Source organism: Aulonocara stuartgranti (assembly GCF_965226115.1).
Source record: "Aulonocara stuartgranti genome assembly, chromosome: 2".
Taxonomy (NCBI): Eukaryota; Metazoa; Chordata; class Actinopteri; order Cichliformes; family Cichlidae; genus Aulonocara; species Aulonocara stuartgranti.
The window spans coordinates 2,871,153-2,898,306 of NC_138940.1; the positions used below are offsets into that span (position 1 = coordinate 2,871,153).

Sequence of the window (27,154 nt, forward strand, 5' to 3'; positions counted from 1 at the left end):
GATAGCTGATAAAGTAGCCGATGTTGCTGCTTGGCATCTATTTGACATTTAGGTTGTCTGTTACTGCTGTTGCTTCAACTCTGTTTCTCCTTTTGACAGGAGTGCTCTGACAAGTCCAGCAAAATTGTAAGCCTACAATTTATTTTTTCCCATTTGACACCTTGTGTTGCTTGAACTTATGACTTTTCTCACCAACTTCTCTGTCATTTTAATTGATTGGAGTTCAAATTCATGAGCCTGTTAGCCCTTAGCGGCCTCTGCTTTCTTTCTTTCTGAACAATGTCTATCTGTATTCCTGCTTCCTACATTATTTCCATTCATTATATATTTATATAATTACACTGCTCTTGCACTTGTGAGAAAACATATGAGTAATGATACTGAACCATGAGTAGTAAGTATTTCAGTGCACAACAAATTCTGTTCTAACGCTGGTCATTAGCGGTGGCGTTTTTATTTCCCGTGCTTTCATTCTGTGACTGTGATTGTTATATAACAGGAGGGAAGAGATTGGACTAACAACACAGCTTGCATTCATAAATCATTTCTAAAAAAAACAACAGAATATAAAATTATAATTCACACGAGGTTAAATGTGATATACAATAAGCAAACAGACTGATAATGCTTTTTTGACTGTCACTAAAAAATGTTCAAAAACGTTCACAAATGCATTTTCTATCATGCGTGCTCTATTCTGCATCTTTACCACTTCCTCTTTGCTTCCCTCTTATCTCATCTGAACTAATTTCAGCTATTCATGTGCAGCTTTGTTGACTGGAGGATGCTTGCTTTCTAATTCATCTCTTTTTTTACATACATACAGAAACACATCCTTATAAAGTGCACCCATCCACTTTCCTTCTTGTCAGTAGTTGAAACAAGTAAAACAAGTTGTAACTCTTGCATTTGTCCTCGTACTGAACAACAGCACAAGGACAAATGCTGGTTTACTGATTCAAGAATATGATGGCTCATCTCTGTTTTCTCACTGTGTTTTCTCAGCAGTTAAACATCTCCGTAGCACAATCGGTAAGTCGGAGTTATCATTACCAAGTGCCGTAATTTTCAATCGTGAGAGGTTTTAAAAGGGGTGCATGTAGATGTAGGATAGGGAGACATGTAATGAAAACGAGCACAAAGATCCTTTAAAAGTGCTTACTCTTGGATTTATACTTTGTTAGGACACAACTGGGCATGAAAGCTGCTTCATGAACTGCATTGAATGAATGAATATGAATATTCTTTATTGTCATTGTCACAAGTACATTCGTCATTTAAAAAGTCCTGTCGCCGCTGTGTTGTAGCAACAGGGCTCAGCTCTGTTGCTTTGTGACCACAGAAAACACTATCCTGTGTGTGGTCTCATAACTAGTTCAAATATGATGTTTATGTTTCTCAGTTATAGTTCCCATTAGGGTATAAATTGAGGCATGCTTTCAAAAATCAAGTATAATTGTGGTACAAGTGTTAAATTGAGAAAATGGGGGATGTTAGAGATTTACTGTTCACTTTTAAATTCAGTCTGGGGGTTTAAACCATTTTAATCAAATTTCTAACGAATGTCTGTGTAAACTGACATTCTGACGTACTTACTATGTTATAACATGCAGGACTAAACCTGCTACATTCTGGGAGTTAAACAGCATAAGTAGGATACTTACAGCTACTTACAAGTAGGATTCCCAACGTTTGTACTAATGTTCCTGTGTTTCTCTGGAAAGAACTCTTCCATTCAGTATTTTATCGAGGGCATCAAGTTACTCAACTGTACAGACCCAAACTCACTCATCTCAAACCTGTCAGAGCGCCTGAAACGTTCCTCTCAGGTAAGCGATCATGACTGTTCATTTATGTTGAACCTAAAATCATTCATGTCACTTTTTAACATTAATCTCTGTTAATGTGTTTTCCTTTAGAGTATCGTGACGTCTGGGTGTGTGCAGACAGAACCGAATCAATCAATCGAACCAAAAGAGTTTCATAAGAAACTGGAAACGCTGTTTCATTGTTACAACAGTTGCTTAAAAACAGCGAAATTTACCACCTGATTCTTCTGTCGCAATACAACTGGCACCCAGATTCATTCTGAATCCTTTGTGTTCATGGAAAGTCTGGTTAAAGTGATTTGCTGCAACATTTGATGTTAGCTTATATGAAATTGTGTTCAACTACTTTTTCACAGAAAAATACTATTGTTTACACTTTCCTTTGATACACTTTTCCTATGGTAGAGACTGGCCGCATATTTAAGTTTGCTCTGTAGTTTGGGAAATAATGGACCACTGTATAAGTTCTCAACAAAAGAAAAGTCATCTTAAGTGCCCTGTAGGTCCCTGTGCCTCATAAATAATCTATTTAATCTGTCAGTGAGTAAATCAGACACTATCTCAGTATGACAGCAGTTCTTTTGTGGAATTTAACTTACTGATGCTGACCTGTTTTCAGATATGTTCTAATGTTGCTTTCTATTTATATTATTTATTATTTATTTATTAAAGTGCAAATTAAAAATGTTTACCTGTTACCGATTGTTTTTTTGTTTTCAAATATGCCATTTGGTTTGAGAACATAATGCTGATTGTAGTCGTGATTTTCTCTACACAACAATTTTTTTGCTTTCATGCTGCAATGACACAGCTCTGCCTGAGCTCTCGTATTCTTCTATGGCATGCAAATATCCCACCAGCTCTCTTCCTGATCAGAAATCCTTTTATCCGTTTACAAACACAGCACCAAACAAACACTGCTGCAGCCACCTTTCTATAGAAAATCAATATTCTTTGAAAACATAACTTACAATACAGAGTTTTATGTTTTCTGGCACGAAACGTAATACTGACCATGCTGTATGTACAGCACTGAAGAGACGGGTTGATGCTGATGACAACTTTATTCTTCAGTTATCAAAGTGCTTTCCTCGATGTGGAACAGAGGAGGGATAGGTAAGAAAAACCAGCCTGTGCACTGGATTCTGCTTCCCTCTATAGGCTTTCAATCACAGAGAGAGAGCGAGTTGCACATGTGCATTAGTGAAACTAAAAAGGAAGTGAGAATGCACCACAGCTGAAACAAACTGACAGTAACAGCTTCCAAACATGCAGCCACCACATAGAAAGGTAAAGTCATACTAAGAACCTGATAAATGAAAAGGAGCTAACGGTAAGGTAAAAGTGGTTACTGCTTAAACACTGTGCTAATCCACCACTTTCAATTCATGAGTAATATTAACACTACATCCACTGACAGGTTTTTGTTCATTTTTTGCAATAAATGTCCTTCACAATATTAAGTTTGTTGGGTAAGCAGGTTAAGTTCCAGCTGGAAACACAAACCAGCCTTTTGGGTTGTGTCAGGACATGAAATACCTGCCAAATCTAACCTACTATTCAAACTAGGATTTATGTGAACGTAATGAGATTGAGCTTGATTTATTTACACCAGAGACTAACCCGGGACTAAAATAACTTGTTGCCGTCTCTCGGCTCTTACATCGTGGACTCTTCCATTTCGCAGCGCTCTCTGATAAAGCTCTCAGATGTGGCAAAGTGGTTTTACTTTCTAAGAATTATTGCTGTGTTCAACTGCGTCTTGTGTCAAACTAGCAAAAAGTAGAGAACGCCTTTTGATGTGGAAAGCTGCTAAATTTATCTTTTTTCAATACTATTTGCTTGAAAATTTCTTTCACACGGCAACTGGCAAGGTTTCAAAGGAAAATTAGACTACCCTTTTTATTGTCGGATAACAAGGGTTACAGTTGAAAACAAAGTCACATTCTTATAAAGACTTAATTTGTTGAAATTCACCAACATTAAGAAGGGAACGTAATGGGGTGTGTGATGGCAAGCCACACATGGTAAGCTCCACATTTCACCACCAGTTGATTCACTTTAGTTTACTTTGCAGTCACTACTTTAAATGTATTCTACTTATTGTTCAATATTGTTTCTTTATTAAATGTATTTATTCTTCCATCACACCTTCCAGTGTTTATATGGTCAAAGTTGTGTTTTATGTTATATTAATACATCTTTCTTTGGGGTTTGGTTTCTTCTGTCTGGCAAAGGGCTGGAAGAGCTGAAGTTTTTGTTTTAAACTTTATTTAACAAACAATGAGTATACAACATACGAACAGATGAAGTATACAACAGAACATGAACACAAAAAGCCAGGGGTAAAAGAAAAAGGTAACAATTATAAGAATACACGCAAAAATTCACATACATATATTGTTGTGAGAGCCTTTTTGTTGGTGCAGTCTGATATTGATTGTATGTGCATGTGCACATCCTTAAAATAATGACAGAAATATGGTGTTTTGTTAGTAAACTTACATTTATGGATAAAAAATTCAGCTAAAAGTATTAACAAATTTATCATAAAAAAACATTTATCATGCTTCTTGGGGAACTTAAAGAAACAGAATAAAACATTTTCCCATCGTAAAGAAAACTCCCTTAAAATATGGACAATAACAAAGCTGCTAAATTCCTTCCAGAATCTCTGTGTAAAAGAACAGTACCAAAAAAGATGTGTCACAGTTTCTGGATGATCCCCACAGAAAGTACAATTAGTATTTATGTCCCTTTTAAATTTGACCATGTAGTGACTGGCTGGATAACATTTATGTAGATTTTTAAATGAGACTTCTTTCACCTTATTTACAATCAAATATTTATGGGGGACCATCCAGACTGTCTTCCACTTGATATCTGGAACAAATCGGTTCCAATAAGATTTTATATATGGGAGAGAGACGATATCTTCTTGGAATAAACTACGTATTCCCTTATTGCTGTTGAGCTGAAGTACCACTGGCAGCCTAACTGGATGAAACCACATGCTTCTCTAGGGGGCGGTGTTTCACGTTTGTTTAGTTGTTTTGTATTAGTTGGTTATGGCAGCCATTTTGTTTGCCCCGTGTGTGTCATTTGCTTTAGCTAAACCAGTATTTAAGTTCTCCCTGTGTCCTTTCAGCAGGTCAGTTTGTACGGACATGGGAGAAAAAAAAATTAAGACGGACTTTTGTGAGATCTGGCAAACGTTTTGCCAGATCTCGCAAAACAAACTCGGGATCTCGCAAAACTTTTGCGAGATCCCGAGTTTGTTCTGCGAGATCTCGCAAACCTTTGCGAGATCCCCACTTTGTTTTGCGAGATCTTGCAAAAGTCCGTCTCCCTGCAGGGCTCCGTAAGTTTGTCTTATGTTTGTTTGAGATTTCATTGTTATTTTGAGTTAAGTTTGTTAAGTTGACCTCTTTTAGTGGTCTGCCTGTTTAAGTTTTTTGGATTTGTTAAATATATTTTTTAATTAAGGCTACGTCCACACGTACACGGGTATTTTTGAAAACGGAGATTTTCCGTTTTCGTTTTAAAAAATAATCCCGTCCACACATAAAGGCAGAAATGAAGGAAAACGCTGCTAGGAACATGCCAAACCAACAGGTGGCGATGTAGTCCTAACCGTGCAGAAATGTTGGCCAATCAGAAGTCTAGAAGCCTCGGCGGGAAAAAGTAAACAAAGCTGGGGCATAGAAGCAGAACCGAGTCGTATGTGTGGACGGACAGTAACTGTGTGTATATGTAAGCATTTAAACACTGCAGAGAGTAGAATTAACAGTATTGTAGAAATTCATTTCACTGAAACAATAACGTGGCGCACAGTGTGACGTCAAAAAAGGCGCACACCTTTGACGCTGCGTTTTCTCCGTTTTTCTGTCCACACGTAAATGCAAAAAACTGAGTTTTTGAAAATATCCACCCTGGCAGGCGTTTTTAGAAATCTCCGTTTTCAGTGACCAAAAACGCCGTTTACGTGTGGACGAAAGGTGCAAACGCATAGAAAAATCTGCGTTTTCAAAAATACCCGGGTACTTGTGGACGTAGCCTAAGTATACCTGTGTCCTTTATGCTTTACTGCTTGGTCCCTGACAGGGTAATTGAACAAGCAACCAACTAAGATTTTTCTCTTGAGCTTAAAGGTTGATTGAAGAGGATCAACCTGAGCACCACCTCCACAGAGGTTAATGCAGTGTGTTTTTCTTTCCAGCCGGTAAGGTACAAAAGTATTTTTCTTCACATCTTCCACGCCTGAGGCAGGGGAGGAGGCTCGCAGGGTGACAGTGGAAAATAAGTGAGAGTGGAAGCTGGGCTTAGTACAAACTGGTGATGGGCAACAGGTGTGCCTGAAGTCTCCAGAAGCTCTGCCTTACCACTGAAAGAGACTGGTTAGTAGCTGCCCACCCACAGTCAGACAGAGGAAGAGAGATATGTGAAAGTTCCCACAGAAAATCACATTGTATGGCTTCCCTCTCTTTAATGCTGGATTATGCAGGGTTCCTTTTATTTGAAACGAACCTAACTGGTTGTGTCAAATACACTGTACACTGCCTCTATCTGGCAACAGAGCTCACTGCAGGCAGATGTGCAGTGCTGGTGGAGCAGATAGTGACACACTCCCTTTGAAAGACCATAAAACCAGCTTAAGGCTACGTTCACTCTGCAGGTCTTAATGCTCAATTCACATTTTTTGATCAAATCAGATTTTTTTGTCTGTTTGTTCACACTACAAATAAAATGCGACAGCAAACGCACTCTAGTGTGAACGCTCAAAGTGGCAGCATGCGCAAAAGAAGACGTCACACACAACGCGCTCTGTTTAGACCCAGAGCAACAGTATTGTTTCGGTCTCGGTTGGTGGTCAGAGGGCCCGGTGGCGCCAGTGTCCGGCAGCCTCGCCTCTGTCAGTGCGCCCCAGGACATCTACAATGTAGCTGCCATCACCAGTGTGTGAATGTGTGTGTGACTGGATGTAGTATAAAGCGCTTTGGGGTCCTTAGGGACTAAGAAAAGCGCTATACAAATGCAGGCCATTAAACCTTCCTGTGCAGTTGACAATCTGACATGGAAGACTGAGAATGGCAACATCCCTTCAACTGGTTTTATGTCCCTTCCTGTGTTCGGTCACACTGGGCCAATACCACCAAGTTCACTTGCTACACTGGGATTAGCCCTCAGTGCCAGAGCAAAGATAGGATGGGGCCCGATTATTTAAGACCTTGTATGTGAGGAGCAGGACTTTGAATTCAATTCTGGATTTAACAGGAAGCCAATGAAGGGAAGCCAAAACAGGAGAAGTCTGCTCTCTCTTTCTAGTCCCTGTCAGGACTCTTGCTGCAGCATTTTGGATCAGCTGAAGGCTTTTCAGGGAGTTTTTAGGACTTCCTGATAATAATGAATTACAGTCGTCCAGCCTGGAAGTAATAAATGCATGAACTAGTCTTTCAGCGTCACTCTGAGACAGGATTGCTCTAGTTTTAGAGATGTTGCACAAATGGAAGAAGAAAGGTAGGTCGTGGAAAAACTTCCAAGACCTACAGATTAAGCCTTTAGTCTCTGGTCCTAAAACTCACCTGTTGCTCTCCCTGTTGCAAATTCCACCACTTAACCTGAGTGCATATAATATATAGCTTTTTAAATTTTATGCTGCAAATTGGGTCTTTCTTCAGAGTCCATGGAATTGCTGTCATTGATTGGGACATTTAGGAGAGCACGATTGCTTTATTTCATTCTGAACAATGTCTGTTTGGATTCCTGCTTCGGTTTTTAAGTGGACGTGTTGTTTGGATCATTGTTCTAGTTTATAACTCAAGTGCGCTTGAACGTCAGACAAAAGCTGATAATTCTCTGGTAGACAGTAAAGTTCGTGGTTCCATCAGTTACTTTGGGCTCCTTTGCTGAGCCCCAGGCCACCACACCACCACGTTTGACTCTTGGTGTCATGTTCTTTTTATGAAACGTTGTGCTAGCTTTTGTCCAGATGTAACAGCACTCAAACCTTCCAAAAAGTCATTTTGTGTCATCAGTCCACAGACTGCTTTCACAGAAAAACACAAACACTGACCTTGACTGAGGCAACTGAGGCTTGCAGTTATTTAGATGTTGTTCTGGGTTCTTCTGTGACACTCCAGATAAACACCTGATAATTCTGGTTAGCTTTGGGAAACAACATTCAGGCTTCTGGGGTCTATCTCAGCTGCTTATCTAGCTAAACCTGATTAAAAAGCATGTGACAGTTTTAGATGAAATATATATAGACAACCATTCTCCACATAGATTTTAAGATAAATACACACAATAGTACCTACAGATATTAGAATACATATCAGAAATTTAGAAATAAGTAAAGGATGTGAGCAGGAAAGAGGAGAGTCCAATATGCAGGTGGTGCTGATGCAAAGTTACTGTAGCCTGAGTAAGTCAGTGTGTTGAACAATGAACACTCCTGCAAACATAACTGAGAATACAGTTTTGTTCAGCATTTTTACGTCTGTTGTAGCACAATACTCAGTGCTCACCATGCTGTGTGCATAACACAGAAAAACTGACCAAGCAGGCTCCAGAGAAGCTGTTTTGATGGAAGCTTTTGAATGTGCATAGCAAGGGGACACAAAATCCCAGACCTCGTTACAGACACTATTATTAGTTGGTTACTATTTTTCAACAGCTGTCCTGTGGTGATACAGAAGAATTATTAGTAATAACATGGACTCTTCAAACCAGTGTTACTCTGCTGCCCTCTAGAGGATTTCAAGCCAAACAGCAATCTGAGAGAGAGAGCGCGTGAGAGGGAGAGAGAGAGAGAGAGAGAGAGAGAGAGCGCGTGAGAGGGAGAGAGAGAGAGAGAGAGAGAGCGTGAGAGGGAGAGAGAGAGAGAGGGAGAGAGAGAGAGTTGCACATGTGCATTAGTGAAACTATAAAGGAAGTAACGGTGCACAAGAAGTGCAACAAACTAACGCCATAACGGAGAGAACAGCTGCCAGCTACATCCAAACATGCAGCCACCACCGAGAAAGGTAAGGATACCAAGAATCTGACGTAAATGAGTAAAATATTCACACTGCACTGACTCCTCGGGGTTGGTTCACTTTTTCTGAAAATAATTCTTTTATGGCCTCAATGTTTTGTCAGCTTTTGTTTTCCCTGCAACTCAAAAGCTAAAGAAATGAAACAACCTGGGATGTTACTGGGTTTGTATCACCTGAGGTGTTGGCTCTCAATACAAGTGTTAACAGCCTCAACATGCTCGACTGATGAATAAGCTAGCTCCTAAACGCGTTAATAGGCAGTAATGTGCACGACCTGCTCAAAGCTAATGTTTGGGACCACTTCCAGTAATTGGAAATGTAAATGAAGCTTTCTAATATTTGTTGTCTTCAGCTAGAAGGTGCTGTACTTTTCTGTGGGCTTTTTCTCTTATACAGCAATAGAATGATACATTACAGAGATACCAACAACAGAAAATGACATAACACTGTTTAATAAGGTTTAATTATCTAAATAGACTGCTGTATTTGTGTCACAGGTTAGCATTGTTTGACCTATAAAATAGCCTTGTACCCTGCACCTGGCTGTCATTTTAGCTCACAATAACTATATTATGTAAAATTATTGTAATTATTGTATATACTATATTAAATATAATTTTAGGAATCCATAAAATGTTGTTGTGCACTTTTTGTTGTCACAGCATAACGTGGCACAAACCAGCAACTAATGTAGACTAGTGAATGTTGTTTTAGTCATTAGGCTTTGGTCAAGGAGGTTGTTTTTTTATGAACCTCTCCCAGTTCCAAGTCAGGCCAAACATTACCGGGTGTCCATTAGTGGGAGCCACCATAGTCAGCACTGAAGTTATAATCTGAAAAACTTCCGGTGAAACAAAGCCCACCAATATCGTCTTTTATCAATGAGACTTACTGCACAGCTGCCCCGTGTGTGAACAGGTAAAGGAGAGCCAGCAGATGAAAGTGGTGTTCTCAGAGCAGCTCAACAAGCTGCAGACCAAACAGCATCTGGACACCGAACTGCTGGAGGAGATCAGGTCTGACACACTGTCTGTCTCATGAGCAGGTGTTACGTTACACATGTCCTGTGTGTCATGTGTTGTTTTCTGTTTGCTCCCAAAGGTCCTTCAGTAAGCATCGCACGGCTATAGAGAAAGAATACGGTCAGGTGAGTAAACATGATCTATTCTAGTCCTGTCTGCTGCTGTTACTGACACTTTTCATTGTTTACTGGAAATGCTCAAAATATATTGATTTAAGACCCACATTAGTACCTGAGTGCTGGATTGGGTTTTGACTTGTGTGACGTCTGCACACATACACGGTTTGTGTATGTGTGTGTGTGTCCTCACACAGTTTTATTAGGCTTTTGTCCTACTGTTTTTCATTGATTAGTTCTAAAAGTAATAAGATAATAATATTTTTAGGACATTTGATATCCTGGAAATAAATATGAAATGTAAATTAATGACATTTTAAACCTACCTGGTGAGAGTAACTAACACTGGTATGGGTGGAAGGGGTTATTTGGTTAACCCTGTTATTTTTCAAGTGGAGTGAGAAAAAGTGGTTTCTACCTCGGGCTGAAGGTGTTGAAGGTATAAAGGTGCTACATTTGTTGCTGCTGTTCTGGCTTTTGATGCCACAGTGTTGGCAAAGCGGTAGTTGTGTGAGTCTAGTTTACCTAGGCCGAAAAGTGTTATTACTTTGCTACTGCTGCACATCAGGTAGTCAGCAAACCACTTAGGTGCAGGGATAGGGTTAGGTTGCATTTTAGCTGCATGCTAGGCACAGTTTCAAAGGATGTTACAGAAGTTTCAGAAGATTTTGCCTCTGCAGTTTTGAGCTGCAGTTTAAAATTAAGGTGCCTGCAGGGTTTACATTAATACTAGCAAGCCACCATATTTTGTCACAGAGTCTGAAAGGCTCAGGCGTGCATCTTTTACCCCATGTGTGGCCTTGCACCTAAATGGGGAGGGGTTTTTGACACCAAGCTGGAAAGGTGACGGTCTATGTTCAGCAGTCTGAAGGTTGACTTCTAACCTAGTCTCAGTCAGGTACAAACCACAGAAGTAGGTTTGCTGTGGAGTGTCTCTGCTGAGGACAAAGTCACTGCTTCTCTCACTTAATGTTACAAATCTCCTTGGTTTCAGCTCAGAGCTTTATGTGTTTTCACACCGTGGTGTAGAATGTTTCACGTAGAACATCTGAAAAGTATGTGAGTGGATGTGTGTCTGTATGCATGCATGCATGTGTGCCTGGCTTTGTTAGAGGACAACAAGGTAGCATTCTCCTACCTTTGCTGAAATACTATTAAACTGTTAACACTGACAACTGTTGATCATATTACAACATTTATAGCTGTAAAAAGCAAACTGAGCTGCCCGGTGGGAAGAGCCAAAGGGAATATGTAGCAAATCTCAGGGGGCTACAACAGCAAAATTAGGAGTGCCAGCTCCTTAGTTTAGTTTATGTTTGTCTTGCTACAAAAACCCTACTGTAAGAAGGTAAGCTCCACCTCCAGAGGGTCCAGTGGGTCATGTAATAATACTTTGATCACAGCTACTTCAGTCCACGGGCTGAAGTGTCCCTGTGTAAGATACTGAGCCTGTAATTCCCCTAATGCATCCACTGGGCTGTGAGTGTGTGTATGATAGTGTTGAAAGGCTGTGTGATTGTGCCAGTCCATTTAACAAGTTGCCAAAACAAAAAACTCAATTGACACATTTTCTTACATTTATTACATCCCTGTGTGAGGAAAGTTACTTTGTATGTTATAGAGGATGCACTTTTTCTTGTGTTTTTTCAGGCTCTTCAAAGGTTAGCTGTCCAGTACCAAAAGAGAGACTGGCAGAGAGGAAATACAGATGTGATCACTTCTGGGTAACTACACAACTTTACAGCATGCAATCTTCTTAACAGCTGTTATTGATTGTTGATTTTACTTTGAAAGACCAAACACTCGATTGGCTCTTTTTGCTGTTTGGAAGTTACATCAGCAAAACAGACATGTTAAGAAAAACGGATGATTCTGCAAGAACTTTTTTGTAGTTTGTGAAAAAACAGTAATTGGACAGCAGTGGTAATGTGGAAATATTTTGTTGTCGTAATCTCTTGATATATACATCACATTTCACTTGTTGCCCATTTGAGGAACTGCATTCAATTACTTAATGTACATAAAGCAGAATAATATTATATGTAATATTATTAATATGTGAACAAAAGTTGTTACCAAAGGAAATAAAATACTTTTAGATCAGCAATGTGCTGATGCTTATGTTGAAATAACTTGGCTCTCTCTAGAATAAACCTCTCAAGCATGCACCTTATAGCAGATAATAAATGGCTTATGACTAATTTAGAAGAGCATCGTTTAGCCTGAAAAAAGAGTTTGTTGCTTTATAAAACAGCCCTCCATAAAGCTAGACCGCCTTACTATTGATTACTGATTCATTATTGACTGAAGGTTTCTCTTCAACTACTTTCAATACTATTGAAATATATGTTGACTGCAGCTGATCTGAGTTAACTTCAGCAATTACTTCCAATGTCTTTTAGACCCTGATCCCAAGTCCTACTATTAATTAATGCTTCGATCTTAAATATGATCTCTTTTAATGTACATCAGGTCTCAGAGTGCATCACAGCACAGAAACAGCTTTAAAGGCTACAAATGATGATCTTGTGGCCTCTGACAGTGGACTCATCTCAGTGGTTTATTACAGCGATTAGAGCACGCTTTAGCTGCAATGTTTTGAATCATATCTGTCTAAGAGACTCTAATTTGTTGATGTAAATAGAGAGTCGTCTTAACATAGTGAGGTTCCACAGGGTTCTGTGCAGGGATCGGTTCTGTTTACATTATACATGCTTCGTTAGGCAGTAACATTAGAAGACATAGCATACATTTTCACTGATGTGCAGATGATGCTCAACTTTATCTATCCATGTGTCTGTAATAAGGTTTGCAAACCCTTTGGTGTGGGTCTCCTCTGGGTACTTTGGCTCCCAAAACAGACATGCATGGTTAATTAACTGGTGATCTGTGGATGTGAGGAGTCTAAAAGGCTTTAAGATTAAAGCACACAACAGTGTGTGAATGAATGGGTGTTGCGCTTTAATCTCTCTATCTCTCTGTGTCTAATAATGCAGTGATTGGTGAGACAAAGCATTGCTACAAAAGGCCACCCTGTGTGTGTTAGTAGTATCTGACATTGTGGAAGGTGTCTGTTGGTGGTGATATGAATGCAGTTTGTGTGCTTTCAGGAGTGTGTTCAGCGTGTGGCGCTCTGTGGTCGATGCTACAGCTCAGACTGCGGCATCGAGACTTTTCGCTGCAGAAGAATACCGTCGACTCAGTGGGCAAGTCTCCAAAAGTCTCCGCAATGCAAAGGATGTCCGGGCTAAGAGAGTGAGACAGTGCACACAGATTAAACATTTCTGAACAACACTCACATAATGAAACATTTTTTTCCTGCCTTCCTCCCCGCATCCCCAAACGGTTGTGGCAGATGGCTGCCTCTCCCTGATCCTGGTTCTGAAGGAGGCGTTTTCCTGTTTAAAGGGTTTTCCTTCCCAATACTGTCAAAGCGCTTGTTTAAACCGGGCTGTTTAATTGATGGGCTTTCTCTCAGTTACTCTAGGGTCTTTACCTTACAGTATAAAGTGCCTCAATTCAACTGTTGTTGTGATTTGGCACTATATAAATAGAATTCAGTTTAATTTAGCTTAAAAAATGTATGAAATCTGATGCCTTTGGGTTGTGTGCATATGTGCGTTAGGGCCTGGAACGGCTGCAGAGGGTGCAGGCTGAAGTGGTGGATGCTCTACGGGAACTTCAAAGGGTCAAGAAGTGCTACCACGACTTCAGTCACATTGCCAGTATTGCACGTGAGAAAACTGCAGATGCACAGGCCAGGTCTGTGTTTCAATGCGGAGGTTTGAATCTTCTGCTAAGACTTTTGACCAGCATTTCATTTTGTTTTAAAATATTTTAAAAGTAACTAAAAGTCTGATTTTTAAGGTTGTATTAAATACATTTTGGAACAATGTTTGTCACTTCTATATATTTTATTCTACACTTGTACTCTTAAACTATTACTCACATTATTGTCACGACTTCTTTAATAAAACAGTAAAAAAGTTACTACTGCCGATGGGAGTTCAGCCAATAAGAGCTCAGCTTGCAGATTGAACGTTTCCCACAACTTGTATTTTATATAGAGCATTAACATAAATATGAAGCAATATGTTAAGTGCTGTAGTTTTCTCTTGTCTTGAATGACATAAATATGATTTCACTTTCTCTTCCAGAGCTAGAAAAAGTGAACATGGAATTTTTCACTTTAAAACAGGACTCCATAAAACGACCACAAAGGTACGGATGATTGAGCTGCTGAAATCTTATTTCTATGCTGAACTGTGTCCTGGTGTAAAGTGGTTTCTCCCCTGTGATTATGAGTTGTCCCAGGATAATCTCTCTTGCCTTTAATGCAAACCAAATTATATTATCACTCTATCCATCCATTTTCTTCCTGTTAACCAATGTTGGGTCGTAGTAGCAGCAGGCTAAGCTGGGTGTTCTGGGTTTCCTCTCCCAGTATGTCCATTTGCTTCCAGATCAGACTAAATGTTTAACCTCTCATGAGTTCTGGTTTCCTTTCCTCAAAATACTCAAGCTGAGTACATTTATTAGAATTAAAATTGAGACTAGAATAAAGTTTGTATTTTTATCTGATAATGTTATTTTATTATTACATTAATATAAGGTTCAGTTGCATTTACACAAAAGCAACTCCTTCAAAGATCTTAATCTGAGTCTGTACTTTCTCACTTTTTACTTGAGTACAGAAAAGAATCAGTAGTCCAACTTTTACCGGAGTATTTTTTAACACTTATTATCTGTATTTCACCTTAAGTACACAATGTCTGCACTTTTGCCACCTCTGCATTAGGATATAAACAACAACAGCAAAACATCCTAAAGAATGATCCCAGGAGGCATCATAATCAGATGACTCCTATTTTTCCGAGACTCCTTTCGAGGTCATTGGTAGGGTCTCCCAGGGGCGGGGCCACAATAAGAGATTAAAACAAAACCCCAAATGAGCTACAGCACTTCAACAAGAAGCTGTCAGGCTTGGCCGTCAGTTTGGTTCCACCACCTTGTGGGCCGTCCCCCACAGGGACAGGCGCTGGGGTCCTGAGCAAGGTGGCGGTTGACCCCCTGGGACGCAGGCTGTGTTTTTGTGAAGTGGAATGAGAAGGTTATTACACAGCACACACTGCTGAATTGTATAAATGTTGCCTGTTTGTGTGACATTGTGTTTGTGCTCACTTACATGTTTGCAGCTCACTGCCAGACTCAAAGAGTGCGATGACCGCTTGACTGAAGTTCGTAACGAGTATCTGCTGACATTAGCAGCAGTCAGAGCGCATCGGCAGCACTACTACACAAACGACTTACCATTTATTATGGAGGTAATCCACACACACTAACACCGTCAGTGTGCTACATTTATATTGACGTTTTTACAGATGGAATGGACCAAAATGTCCTTTCACAAAAAGCTTCATGGCTACTTTTTTTTAAGGAACTAGTGTCACCACAAGTGTTTGGATGACTGTTTTGCCACGTAGCGTTTAGCCTGCTGCCTGTACTGTATTTAATGAGAACACAGAGTTACAGGAAACACACATAACATAAGTGATTAGTCTTCAGCAGAAACTCAGTAGAAAATGTTTGAAAACTGACGTTTAGTGTCTGACCTTCTCAGCAAATGGATGGTGATATTTATGAGGATTTGAGATGCCATTTCACCCTGCTGTGTGGGACTGAGATGGACTGCTGTCTTCATACACACAAACAGTACAGCGGAGTGTGCGACAGTGTTGCAAAGGTTGGTGTTGTATATATGAACTACAAAAAAGAGAGATGAGATGCTTTGGCATGCTTTGTATATTTTATATATCGACACCTGTGGTCATTGGTCATCACAGGGCCTCAGACTGCAAATGATTGGTTCAATCTGTGATTAGTCCCATTGCACATTTGTCTATGTTGTAAACTGTGACAGTGTTGGATCATCATGTTAAACATGTCTTCTTAAAATAGAGTTGATACCTTGTGTGAGGATTTAGAGTTTTATTTTTGTAAGTGAATAATGAGAATGAATAAGAAGTAAAATAAACTGTAATCTGATTAGCCTGAATAAATGATGCATTGTGACAGATTCATAGTAAGACCCTCCTCACTATGAGGAAACCGTGATAACCACATTTAGAAACAATACTCTTTGAACATCCAGCTGCTTGTACAAATAAGTTCACCATCCAGCACACATGAGGTGAGAAGCATCATTTACATGTAGATGTATAGAAATGGCATAAACAGTTTCATGTGTGGACTTTGTGTAGATGTTGTTTGTAACCAAATCAAATCTGTCACTGCAGATAGTAAGCTCTAGACCGGGAGAAGCTGAATAAATCTCGAGATGTTCCCCTTAGCCTGTACTCTCTTGCCAGTTCAGAGTTATTCCCTGCACATTTTGAGTACATTTGACTTTCAGGTGTTCATCCAAAGTCGGTAGAAGTGAGAACATTGTATTTTTGTTCATGCTTTTCTAGCATTTGTGAAAAATTCAGCAGAATTTGCAGCGCTGCTGTTAATGAGAGTTATTTGTTTCTTTGAGGATGGTGTAACCTGCTTTTGTTTAATTCGTTTTTGTGTTGCAGGTGACCAGAGACAGAAATGTTCAGCAGTTTCTCCAAGATTCGGTATCGTTCAGCAAAACCCCTGAATTTACCTTCCAGCCTGCTCTGCGTGACAAGGTGTGTCTAAGGAAGACATGCTGACTGTAGTCCAAGTGCCACAGTGACAGTCCACAAATTGTAGTAGAGATTTAGTGATGAGCTCCATATTGAGATATTTTGCATATTTGGCTCAGTTTAATACAATGAGAGAAAATGTGTGACTTGGCAAACATTGGCAAAAAATTTAGAATAGAATAGAATAGAATAGAATAGAATAGAGTCTCTGAGGGGGGTGCCAATTGCCCGCCCGCTGCCCTCCCCACCCGCTGCAATTTCCTCTTGCCTACAGTACAGCAGTTGAACCAGAGTGTGGTTGCATTATATGCTCACTCAATGCCCAATGCACATATCTGATCAGAAAACCACATGGTAGTAACTCATTGTGCATGTAGACACAGTTAATGCGACCTGCTTCAGAAAGTCATTCAAAGCGATTCAAGTGAACATGGCATAAGACCCTCCTTCTTCACAACCGTTTCCACCCTTTTTGGAAGATTCAGTACCATCTGTCCTTTCCCATTTCTCTCTTTAACATCCTGCCTATCCCACACCTCACCCCTGGTCCCTTCACTTACTACTTCAACCAGTTTACTCTTATTCTTTCTCTTCTGACATCCAACCGTTGTGGACTAATAAATTGGCACTGGCAACATTCACTCTTTAAACTCATGATCGTGTCTTCACTGTTACTGAACTGGTAAATATCTACTCTCCACAAACAGCATATCTGCCTTCTCTCCACGATATCAGCCACCTTTCTCCCTGTACCTGTCCATGCTCACACCTCCACACCTGCCCAGAGATGGGCAGTAACGCGTTACTGTAATCCGATTACTTTTTTCAAGTAACGAGTAAAGTAAGGGATTACTATTGCAAAAACGGTAATTAGATTACCGTTGCTTTCCCGTAGGAACGCTGCGTTACTGCGTTACTAAAACCGTGATTTTTTTGCGAGAATGTCTCACGACAGTGACGTAAGCGAGTGCGACGTTCGTGACAACAGCTGTGTGCAGATCAACAGTGGATCATATATCGAGTGCAGAGAGAGTATGAGCGTGCAGCGTTTAAAGCGTGGAAGTACTGACCTTACTTTGAGTTTGATTCCATAAAAAGTGACAAAAACATTAGTGTCCGCTGTGCGTGGGAAGAAAACTTCTTTTTACAGCGAAAAAACCCCTAAACTTCCAACAAGCACCGAGTAGCTACGACGTAATGGGAAACTCACAGAGAAACTCACGGATTCTTCCACTGACCGCGGCACACCTGCACCAGGGTAAACCTCCGCCTACCCCACTCCTGCTTTACAGGTGAAAATAGAGCAACAGGACCGCTGAGTCTTTGACTTTATTTATTTTCTGCTGTGTTTTACTTGCATCTATTTGAAAGACTGAGTGTAAACACAAAAAATATTTTATTTTATGTGCTGGAATGTGCAGAAAATAGGTTTAAATGTTAAACTAATTTCTTCCAGTCAGAGAATGTTGCAGATAATTTAATTTTTTAAAAGATTAAAACTAATAAAACAAGTTTTAAAAAAAGACTTTTCCATTTGATTACATTTTGTATGATGGATTATGTAGAAAAAGCAGAATTGGGCTGAAAGTTCTATCGCTTTATCACCTCTTCAGGTGAAGTAATCAGTAATTAGTTACTGATTACTTTTTTCAAGTAACTTGACCAACACTGCTCCTGCCTGTCTTTCTCTCTCACCCCCTGCAAACATTCCTTCTCCCTCTCCTGTTTCTGTCTTTAACAGTAACACAGGGACATTAACTCAGTCTCCAGCCTGGAAATCTCATTCTTGATGATCCACAAGCTTTATTTGGCAAGGATTTACAACAGATCATTTACTTTTTAAATTCAAACTCCATGTTAGTTCTTGGTCATTCCAAAGGTTTTCTGTACTGCCAAATACTGAATTTTGTATTTAAAAACATTATTTTATCATTCATACAAAGTCTATATCTTAAAATGAATTACAAACTAAAGCTGTTAAGCTTTTAGTAAATTAGAAGGTTTTTTTCACTGAAATGTAATAAACCGTGACTATACTCTAAACTAAGAAATACTCAAATGAAAAAGTATCTGTGTAAATTCACATTGTGGTCGCTGGTACTCCTCTTCATAGGTGTCAGTTCTGCAGGAAGTTTGTAGTTCAGAAGAAGAGGGCTGCCTGGTGAAGGAGGCCAAGAAATGGACTGCCAAGGTGGCTAAAGACCACAAGATCGTTGCCCACGGAGAGAGGGTGAGAAACTAGAGGAAGAACCGTCACCATTGTGATGCAGTGGCTCCTTTCTGGTTTCCTGTATAATGTATAATTTTGCATTACGTTAACTTTAAGATCTGCTTTGTTTCATCAGGCTCTACAGATGTTAGAGAGCCGACTGAAGCTCCTATCCGGGGAGACGGCGCTCAGTGTGGAGCAGAAGATAGCAGAGGTACAGGAGAGCGTCAGGAAAGCCAAGGTACCGTATTTCCCGGACTACAAAGTGCACCTGAATATTAGCCGCACAAGCTAAAATCAGGGGAAAATCCTGTTTTGTACATACATTAGCCGCACCTGACCAAAAGCCGCAGGTGTTTCAATGTTGACTTATCATATGTAAGAGAATATGCACAAAGGGAATTGTCAGGAAAGAGATGGCTGTTTGGAGACATCACTTTTATTAATATTTTGAAAAACAAGTTACGGGTACATATTTGCACATGTAGTACATAACAGTAACCTACAGCACACCAGAAAAATAGATTCGGCCTACCTTTTAGGCTCAGGTGCAGCGACACGGCTTTAACAAGAAGAAAAGTCAGTCATTCACCATCTTTCTCGTCTTCCTGCGCTCTAAAACCACCAAAGTCCTCTTCTCCAATGTCGGAAACGAACAGGCTCAGGATGGCTTCGTCATCCACTCTCCGCTTCTCTCCTTCGTTGTCACTTTCAAAACCAAAGAAATCCTCGTTGTCAGTGTCAGAGTCGAACACCCTCAGAAGGGCCGTGGCGGTGTCCTCCTCTCCATCATGCAGCAGTCCAGCCCTTCAAAATCCGTTGGTGATCGTGGATGTTTTCGCACTTTTCCACGCTGTCAGAATCCACCGGTGGAGTTGAGCATAACTTGCTTTTCGCAAGTTTATCGGCGCTCGTCATCCACGCCTCCCGCTGAATGCGTAGCGCTACTTTGAAGTTTGTTTTTCGCGCTACTTAGTACGGCACTACGTTGCCTGGCGGACGGACATGTGACTAACATACCACTCTTGAACCCCGATCCTTCCGCCAGGCAACGTAGTGCCGTACAACAGCGGAACAAACAAAACAAATCATCTTACGATATGACAAAAATCATGGACAATCCATAGAAAAGCCGCACCTGACTAAAAGCCGCAGGGTTCAAAGCTTGTGCAAAAAGTAGCGACTTATAGCCCGACAATTACGGTACTTGTTTTTGAAAGTTTCTCCAGCCTATAAGTTCAAAATCCAACATTCAACATTATTGATACCACAAAGTATCAACACTATCAATCGTCAGATTAAAAACGCTCCAAAGCACAAAATCTGTTGCACTGGTGAAATAAAAATTGGTGCTGTATCAGTTTTGATCAGTTTTATATCATTAGCTGAATCTGAATCTGTGACATCACAGCAGTGACATCACCAATACCATACCAATCAGGCATAACTTCACGAGCACAGAGAGGTGAAGTGAATAACACAGACGGTGGGTTATATTAGGGAGCAATGAGTTTGGCAATATATAATAACGGCATCTGGAAATCTACATTATAATAGCTGAAATATGAAAGATGTCGTGTCTGTGTAGTTGAATTTGTCTCAGAGGGATTTAGATTTCGATGTTGATCATGGTCGTTTAACTGAGGCACACAAAATCAGCTTGGTTTCAGCTTATGACCAAACCAAAGCTCAGGAAAATTCGCGAGTTACACAGAATCCGTGCGACTCGGGGTTCAGAGTCACATGTCTGTGTGTGTCTAACTAAGTTTCCTGGTTTTTCAGCTGAACAGGGCGAAGGCCGAGGCTCGCCTGGCCCTGCTGTCAGAGAGCACACCAGGAACAGAACAATGGCTTCACGCTGCCATGAACCAGGTGGAAGAGGAGTTGGAGAGAGAGCGACATCTCAGCGAACAGAGGAAGTCTACTGAAGACTTTTCAGTATGCAAACAAACAAACACACAGATTGAGCTGCGTTTTCATCACATGGTGGCTTGCATGTCCTCTTTAGAGGCCTCTATCACTCGTAACGCAATACTCCTTTTGTCCTCTAGGGTCAAAAATGACCCCACTTCATTTGAGTGTTTTTTTTAAAGTACATGGTATAAATTGTCAATCAGTTGTGTTACACCTTAAGTTTTACTTGTGTGTTTATGACTTTTTAGCCACACCCTTTTCTTTACCCAAGAGTCTTTGCCTCTGACCATGACCTGCAGACCAACCAGAGGTGTATCTGAGATGAAGAACATAGGGATATCATCCTGACCTCATTATTTGAAACTTTATTAGACTGTATAACTTTAATATAAGCCTCCACCACTGAAACATTATACATGTGACAGAAAGTAAGGAAAGCAAAATACGTTCTCTTTAACTTCAACTTTGCCCTGACCTTAAAATCAGCCGTCAGCCTCCAACACAACACAGGAAGTCGCTTTTTGTCTACAACAAAAACACACAAGTATGACTCCACAACATAATTGCACACAACAGATGTTACACACAGGGGAACAAACAGGCTAAAGACTATTTCAGATACAGAATTAACTTCAGTGCATGCTTGCTGGATGACACTTGTTTTATCACTCAGCGTGTCTTGCAGATGCTCTAAAAATATTTTTGGGATCAGAGTGGAGACGACACCCTTAAATCCTTTGTTTTGCAGGAGGATGAGTTTGAGCTGACTGACTTTGAGGACTACGATGATAATGGAGAGATCTTCACAGATCCAGTGTCAGCATCTGGAGTGTGTGTTTACCCTGCAGCCTGCAGAGGTATTTACAGCTATCAGGTAGTGATCATCAGCACCCCCCCCCCCCCCTCCCCACACACACACACTTTTTAAAACTTTTTTTTTAGCAAATTCAATGAATCAATGAGTCTAAAAGATCTGTACAAAGTCTAAAGCAGAGCTGTTAAGCTGTTTACAAGATGCTCAAGGCTGTTGTTGGTGCCATAGTGGTGCAGTGGATAGCATTGTTGCATCAAAGCAAGAAGGTCCTTCATCAGCTACCCCAAAGCATGCTCGAGCCCGATGTTGGAGATGTGAAATGAACAAAAAAGAAGTTTAAGTCAGGAGGATCTGGTGATGGCCTGCACGGGTCATAGAGGGGAGCCAATGATTTTTTGGGCGGTGCTCTTTACCCTCTGCGCAGCCTTCCTGTCCTCAGTAGTGGCCTAGGTATGAATCACTCAGCTGAGATGTGGGTGCCCAGAAACCTGAAGGTGGAGACAGATTCCACCCATTCTCCATTTATAATGAGAGGAGGGTGGACCTGCCTGTGCCTCCTGAAGGACGTTCAGCTTCAGGTTATTTTCTGAGAACCAGCAGGACAAGTTCTCCACCTCTGCCCTTTACGCTGTCACATCTCCATCAGAGATGAGCCACAGTGGTGTCATTGGCATACTTGACGATGACATTGGTGGGTAGATCGGTTAGGGATGGGAATGATGGTGGAGCCCTTCAGACGGGTGGGAATGACATTAGTCAGGAAGAGGTTGAACAGCCCAGTGAGGATCTCTGCCATTTGGTCCGTGCAGGCTTTAACCACATCCCCTGGGATGCTGCTTGCACCCCTCCTTAGGTTGGAAGAGCGCTTCACAGAAAACTGTCCCGAGTTCTGATCAGAGCCTGTACTTCACTCATCGTCCAAAGTTTTCGGTTAGCAAAAACACAGATGTCACATTCTCTACACAGCACTTGATGTAGAAAAGGACAGACTGAGTGTCTCTGGGGTCCTGCTGTTCAAAGCTGGACCAGTCTTTGCATACAGCACTGAACTGATGTTTTCATAAAATAAGCAGGTCTGTGTTATATTTTTTAGGTTTGTATCACTATAATGTTAATATAGAGTAATAACAGCTATTTGATAACCTGCATTAACAGGCTTACAGTTAAATAATGGAAAATTATCTCTTTTAGGCTAGCCAATCAGATGAGCTGTCAATCATGGAAGGGGAGGAGCTTCAAGTAATCGAGGATGGAGATATGGAGGACTGGCTGAAGGTAACAATACTGATGTGATACAGTATAATGTACTTTATTGGAAAGGTTACTCTGATGTTCTCTGTGCAGGTGTGTAACTCGTGTGGTCAGGTGGGCTACGTCCCTGAGCGGTATGTGCAGCTTCTGTGTCTGCCAGCAGAGGACAGCACTCCGCTGGACAGCTCATTCAGCTCCACCTCCTCCACTGTGACTAAAGAGACACCAGGGAGTAGAGGTCTGTGGCCATGTTTACACTTGCACTTGACGTCACATTACTTACTGTGCACTTTGTATAAATAAGTGCTGCCTCAGAGGGGAAATATTGACCCAGGCCCTACAAATCCTTCCTAAAACTTGGATCAAGTCTATTTTCATTCAGTCACTGAAAGTCATAAGAAATAACTGAAAAACTAAGATAAATTAAGAAGATGAATCTAAGATGTATTTTTTTCCAATTTCCGTAATATGAGTTTACACCATGTGCTCTGATGTGTCTCAGGTGTAGCCAGGGCTCTGTACTCCTACCAGGCTCAGAGCGCAGAGGAGCTTTCCTTCCAAGAGGGGGCGCTAATACACCTGATACGCCGTCCACGTGGAGAGGTGTGTGTTCTACGCTGCCGTTGGACGTTGGAGTGATCACAACCCTGGATTTGTAGAAAACAACGTAGAGCCCATCATGCACCAACAGCAATACTTTTTTTAAGAATGTTTGTTTTTTTGTCCCTACAAACATGACTGCTCTACATGAATGGATAGAGGGTGTGGCTTATTTAGCGATTTACAGTAAAAAACACCTCATAACAATTTAGCTCTTTCAAAGCTACAGAGGAAGGGAGGGAAACCCTAACAGCCACCAGCTTTTACCTCGCTTCAGTCACTCAGGGTGAAGACTGCAAATCTAAGTGAGTCTTTTTACAGGTTGATGATGGTTTTTGGGAGGGAGAGCTGAACGGACACGTCGGCGTCTTCCCATCGCTGATGGTAGAGCTTGTTCACAATGAAGAGGAGGATGAGGAAGAAAAAGGGGAGATGGAGGTGAGACTACATCCTGGTAATCAGAATCTTCTGAAATTCAAAAATCAGTTTTTCTGATGTTTATTTTCCTCTCCAGCCTCTTCCAACCCCAACCATGCCCCCTTTCTCCCCTCCCATCCCCACACCCTCAGCTCCTAGCTGTAATTCAGAACTGAGCGCTGCTTCTCCGAGCAGTATGGAGGACAAACAGCAGGCTGCTCTAATGGAGGGATCAAAGCTGGCAGGCAACAGACCGGGTAGAGTCTATTTCTCTGTTTTCTATCTAAAATGTGTCATTTGAGGTGTTTCACTCTGTGTCTATTGCACCGCCAGAGGCCGGAACCAGCAGCCACAGCTCTCCTGAGCACTCCAGCACTCCACTGAGACCAGTAGGTGCAACACCCACACGTATCTTATAGAAAATAAAAGCCTACCTCAGAGGAGGTATGGAAGCACAAGCCCAGACAGGGCATTTTAACAGGCAGGAAGAGACAAAGAAAAGGCAAAAGTTTGGAGGTGAGAGCAGGGACTTTAATTATAGGGATTATAATAATAAGCATGGAGATGAAGAAAGATAAGATAGAAGTTCATGTACAGCAGAGAGAGGTGGCAAAGAAAAGGCTTAAAGTGAACTGCATATACGACTGGACTCTAAGCAAGAATAAAAGTAGGGCTGGGTATCGTCACTGATTTCTAGAATCGATTCGATTTGAATTGGGGAAATTTTGCCTCAGACAGTCAGAAATATTATAATTCTGATCATGCATCAGTACATTTTCATATTTTTATATCTATAAAAAGGAAGCTGACACTTGCCAGACTTTATCAGAGCTGTGAGCATCACAGCAGAGGCCTTTGTGTCAAAGTAGCTGAAGATAAAACACAGAAAAACATGAAGGTGATTTTCCTGTTCTGGGATTTTATAAAAATATTCTGCAGTACATCAAAAACGAAAGAAAACCATTAATCAGCATATGAACATTACCTGATGCTGCTGAAGTGAAGCAGAGCAAAGTTACAGAGGTTTGATTAGAGACACAGCTGAGTGTTTTGCAATTTTGCACAATTTTAAAAAGTTGAAATTTGTTCAGTATTGAACAGCAGAAATGAGGTTTTCTTTTCGGAAGTAAGTAAAAGTAAAAACAAGCAAGCGAATAATGCAGAAAACAGATGAGAGAGAGAGAGAGCCGTGCATGAAGTGAGATTTTATCCTGGTGGAAGCAAAACAGCAAAAGTCAGAGTGAATCCATGACGATGTTTATGTGAAGCGTAGTTTGGATCTTCTTTTGCTGCTGGTTCGGTCAATATTGTTTGGAGAGAGATAAAACTAACAGCTTTAGAATCGGCGCATAAAGGAGGAGTTCATGAATGTAGGAGATGAGAGCATGGGTGGTTAGTAAAGGAAGTGTAGAGGATTAGGAAAGGATGCCTGAGGAATGGAGAAGTGGTGTTCTGGTACTGATTTCAACAAGGATGATGTGCAGGTAGCTGTTGAAGGTACAGAGGTGGCGATCAGTGAGCAGCAGTAGGGCTTCATGCAGAGAAACAGCACCGTAGATGTGATGCTTGTGATGAGAGGGACAGATCAGGTTGATAATTTTGGAGACAAAGTTAGTGAGGAAAGGCTGAGATGGTTTGGACACATGCAGAGAGGATTCATAGATGTAGCAACGGAGGACACACAGAGGGCTGGTGTGACAGAAGAGGATGCTCAGTACAGGGTGACACGGAGACAGAGCTGGGACTAGCTGACGGAAGATTTGAATATCTTTGAGCTCACACAAATCAGTGCTTATTAAAACCCACATTTATTTTCTCTCTGTATTGTTTCAGTGTCGAGCACCTCCTCCACCTCCAACACAGAAGACTTCATCTCAGGCTTGAGACAGACTGGAGTCGTAGCTGTCTTGTTACAGCCAAAACATTGCTGATTTGTGCCATTTATGTATCGTCAGGTGGTTTTCTTGGTCATGTGAGGCGTCACACAAGTACAGTAGTTGCAATCTGTGTGTGTATCACCGCTCTGTTCATCGTCGCTTTTGCAGGAACAACAGGTTATCAAGAAAACATGGCAGCTTAGATCCAGAGCATTGTTTTTTAGTACTTGACCTTTTAAAGACTGCCAAAGCACTGTTACAAGGAATATCAAAATGCCAATTTTATTAATACAACTTGTAAAAATAAGAAATTGCACATGCAATACGACTTTGAACCACAAGATAGTCCAGCGAGTCTGTCCTGAATCCAAAATGAGACATTCCTATATGAGTATTACTAAAGCTACAGCTAGATCAACAGTCAGGATTACAATATGTCCCCACTTGTTTGGGCAGCTAGAAGAGCAAAGAAGCATTACAAAGTCATTTATATGTAAAGAATGTAATACTTGACATGAAACTTTTACAAAAAGTATCTTTTTAAAGCGGCATTGTAAAAACAACCTTAATTGATTGCAGTCGTGTGAAAAAGAAAAATTTCACAGCACTCCATACACTTCTGTGAAAGCTTATATAGCACTACTTTTTTAATAGGAATTAACAAGTTACATGGCAGCCAACTGTTGATAATCAGATGCACTTGATTAACATAAAGAAGAGGTTTTGGCAGTTTGCTGGTCGGGAGCATGGAGGTGTGCAAACTCACTCCAAGTTCAGACTTTGCAATTGTCAGAGAATTGCAAAACACCCGAGCGCTACATCTTACACTCTTCAGACCCCAGTAAGTATGTTAAATATTAAAGTCAAATGTGCACAAACCCCAACTAATCGAAGCAACACTGTAAAGAAGAGCGGGCTAAAACTCCTGCACAATGTGTGATTCATAAAGAAATACAGAAAGTTGTTGTTGCTAAAGGTGGCTCTGCAGCTATGCAACCCTTCCAAAATGCAACCCATCCTTCCCACATGACTACACAATCGCGTGTTAAACTTGGACCTCTTAAGTTTTAGTGTAGCAATCACTAACAAACACAGTTCAGATGTAACATTAGGTATTTGTTTTATTTTCATGAAGTCTAACATTAGCTAGCATACATGCTATTCTAAACGGCAACAGTTAAGCTAGTTAGCATGTCGAAGGCTAACATATGATCTACTTGTTTACCCTTATATTATGATATTATAATAACAAGGCTAGTGTCATAATTAAACAATTTGCTTTTGGATTTTTGAAATATCCTCTTCTATATAATTGTTTTTGTACTGTAAGTCATTGTTGTGGAATAAATTAAGTTATTAAATTTGGAGTTTGTTTGGTTATTTATGTAAGTCATTAC

At 40.6% G+C, this 27,154-nt stretch overlaps 1 protein-coding gene and 1 long non-coding RNA gene across 5 annotated transcripts; both read left to right on the forward strand.

The window, feature by feature from the left end:
• On the forward strand, window positions 1-2,442 carry LOC309689103. The gene is made up of 4 exons (XR_014271256.1): window positions 1-126; window positions 1,006-1,032; window positions 1,725-1,829; window positions 1,920-2,442. It is a non-coding gene; the product is annotated as an uncharacterized lncRNA (long non-coding RNA).
• Window positions 2,443-4,907: 2,465 nt separating this feature from the next.
• LOC309717878 (F-BAR and double SH3 domains protein 1-like) lies at window positions 4,908-27,025 on the forward strand. 4 transcript variants are annotated; one of them, XM_082552765.1, is made up of 22 exons: window positions 4,908-4,980; window positions 6,049-8,854; window positions 9,785-9,882; window positions 9,968-10,013; window positions 11,655-11,728; window positions 13,115-13,259; window positions 13,630-13,766; window positions 14,162-14,225; window positions 15,200-15,328; window positions 15,625-15,747; window positions 16,583-16,678; window positions 18,789-18,905; window positions 19,021-19,125; window positions 20,667-20,822; window positions 21,547-21,672; window positions 22,804-22,887; window positions 22,957-23,101; window positions 23,366-23,466; window positions 23,785-23,901; window positions 23,978-24,137; window positions 24,214-24,269; window positions 25,714-27,024. In XM_082552765.1, exons 2-22 carry the CDS (start codon window positions 8,834-8,836, stop codon window positions 25,762-25,764), a joined length of 2,151 nt encoding a protein of 716 aa, XP_082408891.1. In that variant the 5' UTR covers window positions 4,908-4,980; window positions 6,049-8,833; the 3' UTR covers window positions 25,765-27,024. The 4 variants fall into 4 exon arrangements, with proteins under 4 accessions (XP_082408891.1, XP_082408890.1, XP_082408892.1 ...); XM_082552764.1 differs by lacking the exon at window positions 4,908-4,980 and adding an exon at window positions 5,144-5,190; XM_082552766.1 differs by lacking the exon at window positions 4,908-4,980 and adding an exon at window positions 5,201-5,934.
• The last annotated feature ends 129 nt before the right edge of the window (window positions 27,026-27,154 follow it).

Bases quoted from the DNA above. Each gene is read 5' to 3' on its own strand.
- LOC309717878 (XM_082552765.1), top strand. From the start codon at position 8,834: ATGCAGCCACCACCGAGAAAG. The intron at 13,767-14,161 runs GTCTGTGTTTCA...TTTCTCTTCCAG, and splicing joins ACTGCAGATGCACAGGCCAG to AGCTAGAAAAAGTGAACATG. The intron at 23,102-23,365 runs GTCTGTGGCCAT...GATGTGTCTCAG, and splicing joins AGAGACACCAGGGAGTAGAG to GTGTAGCCAGGGCTCTGTAC.